Below are 11,659 nucleotides of genomic sequence, written 5' to 3'. Positions count from 1 at the left end.
CCTCCGCCCCTACCTGTCCTGAATAAGGTGGCACCACTCTGTGGCCCTCACGCCTCACTGCACTTTCCCTCCATATCTTGTTCTTCGCTTCCTCAGCAGTAAGAGCCTTCTCAAAGTTCTGGGCATAAGTTGTTCCTCCAGGTACCGTTGTGATCCTGACATCCCGGGCTATCATAGCATTAAGCCCCCTGATAAATCGATCTTGCCTAGCAGCATCAGTAGGCACAAGATCTGGTGCAAACTTTGCAAGCCTGTCAAATTTTAGGGCATATTCAGTAACAGTCATGTCGCCCTGCACCAGACTCACGAACTCATTGACTTTTGCTGCCCTGACGGCAACATTGTAATATTTCTGACTGAACAAATCTTTGAAACCTTCCCAACTCAAAGCGGTAACATCCCTGGTCTACGATGCCACTTCCCACCAGATGCGGGCATCTTCTCTCAACATATATGTGGCACAGGACACTCTGTCATGCCCATCTATCCTCATGAAATCCAGAATTGTAGTAATCATGTTTAGCCATTGCTCGGCTTTCAATGGATCCGGTCCCCCTTCAAAGATTGGAGGTTGCTTCTTCCTGAACAACTCATATAACGGCTCCCACCTGTTCCCAACCTCCCCAGACTAAACAACCAATACCACTGCATGTGGTACAATGGGGGCAGCGCTCCCTCATGGAGCCTGCTATCGCAATAGGCGAATCTGTTCATCCTGGCTCTGTAATCGAGCTTGCATATCTGCCATTAACTGCTGCCAGTTCTCAGGGACTGGCGGAGGAATCTGGCCCTGGTCATCACCCCCGGTCCCGGACCTAGTGCCGGCTAGTCGCGTGGGCTTTCTTGGACGCATAGCTATCCAAGTCAATCAACAATCAACGACTCGGCAGTCAGACCATGATGACAGGGTAAAAACTTCTCCAAAATCCACCAATGGAACATAACCAATCACAAACAATTAACATATAGGCATCCATCCACATGCACCAGCTGCTAATAAGCATGCCTCTAATCTCATTACACAATAGCTATGAAACAGGCATCCACCCATGCACAATATACAATTAATCATCCAAATATTCATTTATATGCACGGCGATGCTAATAAACATGCCTCAATGTTCTCACACAATAGTCAAGGGCCTGGCCCTATCAATATCTCATGCTTCCTATTAATCCAGTCAATAACAGCATTCATAACTCATTCCAGACATATAAGCATATAAGCACATATACACATTACCGAACCCTAATTTGAGCTTGTCTCTCGCAGGGAATGTACATGTCTAGCCTGTCTTCAGGTACCCTTAAACCTAGGACGCTCTGATACCAAGTTGTAACGCCCTGGATAGCCAAGACCGCTACAGTGTGTACTTTTAAAGGTGCAAGACTAGCTAATCAAGTCATTAATTTAAAAACGTGTCACTAAACATGTATGAGCTAGGGTTAAAAAGGTTTTGGTCGCAAAAGTTACACTTTATATAATCAAACAATTATATACATGGGATCCCATTAGAAACAGAGTTTAAAATTCGGATTACAGACTCTCCAAAATACAGACAACTGTCAGCCATACTAAGGCAAAATGAACATTTCTGGGTCTCGCGTCCCTACCTAAAACCTCAACCGTGATAGCTGAGCAGCTGGTCATGTACATTCCGCTCGCAGAGCTCTCCAAATTAGGGCTGATCGAGTTTGCCCTTGCCTTCACCTGCACCACGTAGCACCCGTGAGCCAAGGCCCAACAAGAAAACATAATGTGCAACACAAGCAATAATAACAAATCGTAAATTCACTAAGCATAGTCTTTCATCAAATAATCAACATTAACCATTCAGCATATATTTAGAACTAAGGATGCAATTAATCACTTATAACACTCAAGTCTCATACATCCATAACACATAATAATCAGGGCCGACAACTTAGGTCGCACCCTCTGTTTACCCCACTGACTCCGGCCCGCTTAAACCGAGCTTAGTGCATATTAAGCTGTCCTCGGCTACCAGTGGCCAAGCTGCGCCCTGTGCGCTAGTGTAACCCTTGGCACTCTTAGGCCGTTGGTTCACTGATTAGCTTGCATAGCATAATACCATCCTTTCAAGCATACACAATAGGGAACCCTTAGTCCCATTACAGATATACAACCAGGTGCAGTTTTCTTACCTTTGATCTTTGCAGTTACTGATTACGAGCAACGCTTCTCAAGCACGCTCCGTTCCCGAGCCCTAGCCTTAACACCTAGTCACAACCAAGATATAGGGTTCCATTAATATTCAGATAAGGGTTTCCGGATACAAAACTAACTTCTGGGAAACCAAATCCACCAAGCACAGTGGTGAAATCGATCCCGAGCACTCTAGACTAGATTCACGTGCTTTAAAACCCTAAACGTTCAAGTACGCATCTAAGGGCTGCGGCCCTACCCTAAAATAGAACCTAAGGCCTCCCTGGACGCGCCGCGACCCTTGCTTTGGGCGTCGCGGCGCTCACCCCTGGCCGAGCCCTCCTGGATCATCTTCATCCTAGGGCAGCAGCGCTCTAGAACAGAGTCGCGGTCCTTCCCTTCGAGCCCAGAAATTCCACCATTTCCAACCCTTTAACCTTACCCAAAATCATCCCAAAGCTCCCTATTCCAACAACAACCACTCCCAACACTTTTAAGATGACTTTAGCAGCATAATTCAACAGAAAAACCCAGCCTAATACACATTAAAATCTCTTTTCAATTCCTGAAACTCAAGAACTTCAAAACACCCGACCAGCCAAGCAAAACTCGAATTTAAGCTTCTAAATCATGAATTATAGCTTACCTCTTCAGCTGAACTCCTTCTCTAAGCAGAATCCAAGTAAGTTCCCAGCTTAAATTCAACCTTAAACATCAAAATTTCAACCATCTCAACACCCAGCTAGAACTCAGAATTTTCTAACAAAAAAGAAAGGAATCACTGCTTACCTTAGTACTGGTTAAAGTGGTTGGGTAATCCTTGAGTTAAACCTCAAAATCCTCTCTTCAATTCACTAAATTCCAGCTCAAATCCTCCAAATTTCTCTTTGTTTTTCTTGTGTTTTCCTTGAGAGAGAAGAGAGAGAAAAGGCTGAGTATAAAGGGTCGGTTTATTTTGTGTTCTACTATTTTCCTTTAATTTAGTCTACCCTTATCCCATTAAGTCAATCCCGAGGCTCGGGGTGCCGGAAACGTCCCCGAGGGCAAAACAGTAGATTTCCCCAATATTCCCGCCTAGACTTCCTAACCTCAAATATATCTCCATATATTTATTTTCATAACCCGATAGTCTAAATAACTACCCGATACCTAAAATACCCCTGACTTATCCAAAGTCTACTGTTAAACCCCGTTGTGACTCTTCCTGCTATCTGGCCCTAGGATCGCTTTGAGTCGTGCTCTGCAAACCTACCCACATAATAATGTGGTTCTCACAAATACCATATATATATATCACATTAACATCAATATAATCATACAAGCATTATTAATCATATAATTATGCATTTAAATCAATAAAATCATTCAAATCACATTTAACCCAATTATGCCCTCCCAACACACTAATCAAGGCCCTTAAGCCTCATTAGTGAATTTGGGGTCGTTACAATAACTAACTCATATAAAGTTATAAAGTATTCTAAATCAAAATCATTCACTATTGGTCATATTCATATAGGTCATAATAGCTAATAACAAGTCACGCAAGAGAAAGATAAGTGCTTATTATAAAAGGTGGCCAATCAAGCCCCGGACATCACTTAGATCTGCATACAGTTTTTGGCATCCGAGCCTAGCGGACATCACTTAGGTCCGTCATACAATTATGAACATCACTTAGGTCCATTCAGAGTTATCTCTTTGTACCTAAAATTTCAGGGTCATACAATCACTTAAAATCATAATCTAAATCCATCTAATTTTCCTTACCTTAAGTGTGGAAAAAGAGAAAGAAAAAAAAAAAAGGAGAGATTGCTTGCTAGTGAATTTCGCCCAAACCTTATATATATATATATATATATAACATAAAAGACTAAAACTAGAGTCTATAATAATAACCAAACTTTCAAAAAATCTAAACCTTATAAAAGTCATACCTTCACCCTAAAACGAAATATCAAGACTCCCAAAATCTCGAGTCTCCACAACAACTACATCCTCGATAAGATAAAGTTTGATCTTGACCAATTTATGATATATTTGGTTTATAAAATTGGTTAGGTGGCTAGTGTTTCGGCTGTATAGGGATTTATAATGGCAATGGTGTTTGAGACTTGTAAGAAAAATAGAAGAAATATTTTTTTTTTATCACTACAAATGCTATAGTGATTTTGGCTGTACAGGGAAATTATGGAATAAAAAGATAGAACTTTTGAGTAGAGAAATTTCAAAAATTGAAGAGCACTTGAAGGCTTTGATCGGTGTGAAAAAATGGTGAGGTGAATGACTCTATTTATAGGCTCCAACCTCAACTCCCTTTCTTAATCTTCTCCACCTCCATTCAACTATTTTTCAAAATTCAAAACTCCTCTCACTATGTAGTTTCGGCCCGCACTTGTTTTACTCATTCAATGTTGCTACAAGAACTCTCTAAATGCCACATAGTCTCCATTTTATTAAAAAATGAGTCAAAGTCTCCATGTGTTCCCTAAGCAGTCTCCCATGCCCATGACTCGCCCTTTTCAAATTTCAAATGTTTCAACAAGCTTCAACCTATCATCAACTTAGTCAATTATCTTCCATTTAGCAAGCTTAGAGTGACACCTAGTTCCTTAAGTTCAAAATGAGTCCAATCCTTGCCTATTTCTATGCCTTCACGCCACCTAGTGTATTATTCAACCAAGTAAGACTTGGTTCTCCAATAAAAGCTTTGTTACTCATCTATTTAATTCATGAAAAATTCCACCTATCTTAACTATAGGAAATTTCGGCAAAGCTAGTATATTCAAATAATTGGGACTTAATTTTAATGTTATATGTACACAACTTAAATCACCAAGTAACGTGTATTTATTTTTATAAATTCTTATTTTCTTAAAGAACCTATGTACTAACTTGATCATATGCAAAGAACCTTATATATACTACCCATAATAATTATAATTACCCAAATTATAGTTATTTACTAAGTCATAAAATCATATCTCAAAATAAAATATTCTAAATCAAATGTTTTTAATTCCACTACTCAAATTATAAACTATAAATCATAAAAACTAACCTAAAAGCTTATAAGAATATAATAATCTTCGTTATTACATATTCACACTTTTAAAGGTCGATTTATCCTCGTCACCCTCTCTCTTTGCACACCTAACATAGTTGTATTTAGTGATTGGTGGTATATCAAGCACATGATTTCTTTCTTTGTTTAGTTAGTGAAAGCAAACTAAAGCAAGCCATGTGTTGGATAATTTGAAAGCAAACGACATAAAGCTCTAGCTTCCATAAAGAAACCAAGAGAAGAGAGAATGGTGTTGGCCCCTAAAAGACACTCACGCTTTGTGTTGAAAAATCTACAAATTTGTGGGGACAATACAAGGAAATTGTCATGTCAATTTTGGCTGACATTTTTAGACTTAAGATAAGTTAGTTAAGTAGTTGACTAGTTTTTTTTTTTTTTTTGTTAATCAATTAGTTTAGCCTACTGAGTTGTAATCAGTTAGTTAGTTCATTGCTAAAGTATATATAAGAACTACTGTACTCTTTTTTACTAGATTGAATAAACATAGTGTTCTATCATTTCTTCTCTGCTTTTACTAAAATGGTATTAGATTAGGGAAGTTCTTGGTTCGTTTTTCTTCTCTCTTCTTCTCCAACTCTGTTCTTGGATTTCCCTCGAAATCCATGGCCCGTACTAGCATTGGGGGTGCTCCTCACATTGGTAGTGGTTCTCAAAATGTCTCCAATGATGCCACGATGTCGACTGATACGAATCGTTTTTCCACTCTTGATCAACCCAGTTATTCTTCTACTGACGATGCTCAGAATCCATATTTTCTGGCTCACAGTGATCATCATGGTGCGAATTTAGTACCCAAAATCCTCACTGGATGTGAGAATTATAGCTCCTGGAAACGTTCCATGACTGTTGCTCTTCTTTCTCGGAATAAACTGAAGTTTGTCAATGGACAAATCACTCAACCTGATCCCGACGATGATGACTACGATGCCTGGAGTAGGTGTAATAGCATGGTAATTTCTTGGATTCTTCATGCTATTTCCAGTGACATTGTTGATAGCATCATGTACCTTGATGATGCCTCTGCCATTTGTTCTGAACTTCATGATCGGTTCCACCAAAATAATGGTCCCCGTGTGTTCGAAGTCAAGCGCTCTATGCAGGTACTCACCCAAGGCAACCACACTGTCCAAGCATACTTCACTCATCTTAAAGTTCTTTGGGATTTGGTTCAGGAGTTTCGTCCACAACCTGTTTGTACCTGTGGCGCAATGAAGACTATTGTTGCTTATCAAGAGCAGGATCAAGTTCTTGAATTGTTGGTGGGTCTCAACGAATCTTATTCCGCTGCACGTTCTCAAATCTTGATGCAAGATCCTCTTCCTCCCATCAATAAAGTATATGTCGCCATTATTCAAGAAGAGCGCCAAAGAGGTCTCCATTCTGTCTCTTCAGATTCTGTGGATTCCAGCTCCTCTTCTACGCAGTTTATTGGAAGTATACAATCTGCTCGACCCAAAGTTGTTTGCAGTCATTGTGGGATCACAGGCCACACCATTAACAAATGTTACAAGCTGCATGGTTATCCACCTGGTCACAAACTTCATGGGAAAGGACGTGGTTCCACTTCTCATTCAGGGAAAGTTGTTGTCAATCATTTTAATGGATCTGCTGCTGCCAAAGTTCCTGATACCTTGGACAACAACACTAATCTTGTCTCATCCCTTTCTTCTTCTCAATGCCAAAAAATTATAGCCTTGTTAGCTCAACAAGTCCAAGCTTCTTCCTCTACTGCACCTCCCTCTCCTTCCGATCAATCCCTTGTTTCTAATTTTGTTGGTAAGGAATTCCTTGTTTCTAGTACTCAATGAATCATTGATGCAGGTGCTACTCATCATGTCTGTCATGATTTATCTTTATTTTCCAATACATACTTCAATGCATCATTAACCTCAGTTATCTTGCCCATTGGTCAATCAGCTAATGTTCCTTGCGTTGATTATGTTTCTATTTCTTCAGATATTACCCTTTTCAATGTGCTTTATGTTCCTTCTTTCAATCATCATCTTTTATTTGTTAGTGCTTTGACCAAATCTACTCACTGCTCTTTTTCTTTCTTTGAAAATCATTGTGTCATTCAGGACACTACTCGGACTCGGCAAATTGGGATGGGTGAACGAGTTGGGAATTTATACTACTTGGCTGATTCTTCTTATGTTCATGCCTCTGTTTTTTCTATTTCAGATTCTAAACCATCTGTCGAAACATTGTGGCACTATCGATTAGGTCACCCTTCTTGTATCAAAACTCATTCTTTGAATAAAGATTTGACTTTTCAATACTCATCCTCCTCTGATTTTTATTTTCTATGTCATTATGCTAAACAATAGAGGTTGCCTTTTGTTTCAAATCATAACATTTATGCTGCATGTTTTGATCTTGTTCATGTTGATATTTAGGGTCCCTTTCATACTCTTACTGTGGAAGGACATAGATTTTTCATTACTTTAGTTGATGATTGTTCTCGATACACTTGGGTTCATTTTATTAAACAAAAATCTGAAGCACAACAGGTCATACCAGCTTTTATTTCACTCATTAAAACTCAATACAACATTCAGCTCAAAGCCATCTGGTCAGATAATGCTAAAGAACTACAATTTCCTCAATTATTTAGTTCTTTAGGCATAATGCATTATCATTCATGTGTTGACAGGCCCCAACAAAATTTTGTTGTTGAACGTAAACATCAACATCTTCTCAATGTAGCTCGTGCTCTACTTTTTCAATCCCATATCCCTTTAGTTTATTGGGCTGAATGCCTTTCTACAGCAACTTACCTCATAATTCGTACTCCCACACCAAATTTTCAATGCAAGTCTCCTTTTGAGGTCCTTCACAACAAAACCCCAACTTACAATCATTTAAAGGCTTTTGGATGTTTAGCATATGCCTCTACATTTAAATTTTCCTCAAGAGCTACTTCATGTGTTTTTCTTGGATATCCTATGGGCATGAAAGGGTATAAACTTCTTGATTTAGATACTAATCGGGTATTTGTTTCAAGGGATGTTCAATTTCATGAGCACATTTTTCCATATGCTTCTAGCACTTCTTTGTCTTCAGATTATGCTCATTTTTTTTCTTCATCTCTGCTGCCTCTTTGTGATGTTTCTACTGATTTATCTGATGCTTCTAACCTTATTTCTAGTTTTACTCCTCTTGTTTCTAATCACCAACCTTCATCTTCTTCTTCTAGGCCTACACGTAATAGTAAGAGACCATCCTATTTAAATGATTATCATTGCTCTTTATCTGCTAATGCACTTTCTTTTTCTTCACAGTCCATATCTCAAGTTACTCAACATCCCCTTTCCCAAGTGCTAACTTACAGCAGGTTGTCTCCAAGTATTAGAGCATGTGTTCTTGCTGTTTCCAGTTGCACTGAACCTGAATTCTTTTCTCAAGCTACTGGGATACCTGAATGAGATTTGGATATGGCTGAAGAACTTGCGGCTCTTGAGAGGAATAACACTTGGAGCATTTTTAGTGTACCTTCGGATAAGCATATAATTGGTTGTAAATGGGTCTATAAAATCAAGCATCATGCAGATGGTACAATAGAACGCTATAAGGCTCGGCTTGTTGCTAAAGGGTATACTCAACAAGAGGGGATTGATTACAATGATACTTTTGCGCCTGTTGCTAAACTTGTCACTGCCAAGCTTCTTATTGCTCTTGCTGCCATAAATGGATGGTATTTACATCAATTGGATGTAAATAATGTCTTTTTACATGGTGATTTGCATGAAGAAGTGTATATGACTCTACCTCAAGGGTATAGTCCTAAGGGGGAGTTACCACCTAATCCTGTGTGTAAGCTTCAAAAATCTTTGTATGGTTTGAAACAAGCCTCACGGCAGTGGTTTGAAAAGTTTTCTACAGCCTTAACTCAAGAAGGTTTCAAACGTTCTGCAATAGACCATTCTTTGTTCATTCGAAACTCACCTGAAGGTTTCATTGCTCTTCTTGTATATGTTGATGATGTGATTATAGCAAACAACAATCTAGCTGAGGTGGAGATTTTAAAAGCTAAGTTGAATGCTCAGTTCAAACTAAAGGATCTTGGCAGCCTGCGTTATTTCCTTGGCTTGGAAGTGGCTCGGTCACCTCATGGGATTTTCGTTTCTCAAAGACCATATGCTCTACAGATTTTAGAAGACTTTGGTTATTTGGGATGCAAGCCAATCAATACTCCTATGGAACCAAATCTGAAATTGAGTCAAGAATCGGGTGAAGTTCTTGATAATCCTCAACTATACAGAAGGATAATTGGGAAGTTGAAATACTTGACTATTACTAGACCAGATTTATCTTATTCAGTGAATAAGTTGAGCCAATTTCTTGCTTCACCTCAACTTCCACACCTGAAAGATGCTCAAAGACGACTGAAGTATGTTAAGGAGAGTCCAGGATTGGGCATTTTTTATCATGCTGATTCAGAAATAAAACTTAAGGCTTACATAGATTCAGATTGGGGAGCATGTCAGGACACTAGGAAATCAACTACTGGTTTCTGTGTTTTTCTTGGGAAGTCATTAATATCTTGGAAGAGAAAGAAGCAACAAACAATTTCGAGATCATCTGCTGAAGCTGAGTATAGGGCAATGGCAAATGCGACTTGTGAAGTTGTTTGGCTAGTTTCTGTGTTAAAGGAGTTGAAACAAGATCATGAACATCCTGTTGAACTCTATTGTGACAATCAAGCAGCTCTACACATTGCTGCAAACCCAGTTTTTCATGAGAGGACAAAGCATATAAAGATAGATTGTCATTTGGTGAGGGAGAAGATACAATCGGGATTGATCAAAACTGCTCATATTGCCTCTCAAGAGCAGATTGCTGATGTGTTTACCAAAGCATTGTTTCCAAATCAGTTCAAGTTTTTAAAGGCAAGATGGGATTGCAAACCATATACAATCCATCTTGAGGGGGAGTTTTAGACTTAAGACAAGTTAGTTAAGTAGTTGACTAGTTTGTTTTTTTGTTAATCAATTAGTTTAGCCTAATCAGTTAGTTAGTTCATTGCTAAAGCATATATAAGAACTACTGTACTCTTTTTTACTAGATTGAATAAACGTAGTGTTCTATCATTTCTTTGCTTTTACTAAAAGACATATTCTTGTTCTTAAAAATCTGCTTCTTTGGTGAACCTGTTAAAATTGTAGAGTCCAATTAAGTAGTGTGTGGTGTTGTTTATTTAATAATAATTTGATAGAATTGGCGTCTAATAGAATTTTTCTATAGCCAGTTTTGGATCTTCTTGATGATCGAAACAAGAAAGCTGACGCCTGACATCATTATGCTGCAGTTCGAGCTCAGTACACTAAACCAGAACCGCCTATCACTTGTGCTACCTTTGCACAAGATGCTGTGAAAGAAAGGGTGGTTTCAATACATACACACAAACACCAATCAATGATAGTGATCCTTTCTTTTACACTCTCTATAGCACTCCCATCTCTCTCTGCTGGACATTCAGTGTCAATTCAAATATCTCACATTTAACTTCTACAGAGAGTGAACAAACGTATCAAGTGTTTCCATGTTATGCTCTCTGATGTTTAATGTAGGTATGTTCAATTAAAGCATTACTGTTTTGTTAGTTGGATTTAGTCATTTTAGACACTTATTCTACTTTTTGTTACAACGTTGCCAACTATGAACATTGAGATGGAGATGGTGAACAAAGCACAGATATATGGCCAGACCAAACACAAAGACGATGAAAATGCCTCCCAAGACAATAATTCCCGGGAAGTAAGTAACAAGACGTTCACCCCATGTGGGTATAATGATATTGTAAATTTCTTCATTTCAAACTCAGTGACTATGAGGACATTAGTTTTTTTATGAGTAAATTTTAAAACCTTGAAATGGTTTCTTTCTACTATTATATATTTACTAAATTCAACTAACGTACAATGCCTAATGTTTATTATAAAAATGACTTAATTCTTATTATGGTTGGCTGGTCATTAGAAAGGCCCAGATTAGATAGCTTGCTCTAAAAATGGATTACAAGTTTTTACATTTCTATACCAACAATCTTCTGAAGATAACTCAATCTATAGAAAAACGACGCGCATAAAAAGATACGCCTACATTCACTGAAATCATCACTATGTTTTTTCCTTTCTTCCTTCCTTTTTTGTAAAAGAAATAACTTCAATTCCAATACTTTCATACTCAAGAAACACATCCATATGAATTGAAAATAATAAGTGAAGAGAAGGGAATCACCGGGAGGAAACTTCGATCATTTCTACACTGAGAACTTTGATAATCAACTTTAATGCTGAGAAACCCAACTAGGGAAAAAAGATGACAGTCAATGAAAACAATCAGAGTTTCCAAATAATTAATACAATAAACGGCTAAGAAAGAAAACACCAAAGCATCAACAATCG

The 11,659-nt window shown here is 38.3% G+C and overlaps 1 protein-coding gene across 1 annotated transcript; it reads left to right on the top strand.

The window, feature by feature from the left end:
• The first annotated feature begins 5,854 nt into the window (after positions 1 to 5,854).
• LOC133792185 (uncharacterized) lies at positions 5,855 to 8,677 on the top strand. The gene is made up of 4 exons (XM_062230101.1): positions 5,855 to 7,028; positions 7,074 to 7,264; positions 7,331 to 7,417; positions 7,649 to 8,677. Exons 1-4 carry the CDS (start codon positions 5,855 to 5,857, stop codon positions 8,675 to 8,677), a joined length of 2,481 nt encoding a protein of 826 aa, XP_062086085.1.
• Positions 8,678 to 11,659: the final 2,982 nt, after the last annotated feature.

Source organism: Humulus lupulus, chromosome 7, assembly GCF_963169125.1.
Source record: "Humulus lupulus chromosome 7, drHumLupu1.1, whole genome shotgun sequence".
NCBI classification, from domain to species: Eukaryota; Viridiplantae; Streptophyta; class Magnoliopsida; order Rosales; family Cannabaceae; genus Humulus; species Humulus lupulus.
This window is presented reverse-complemented; position numbering and strand designations above follow the sequence as displayed.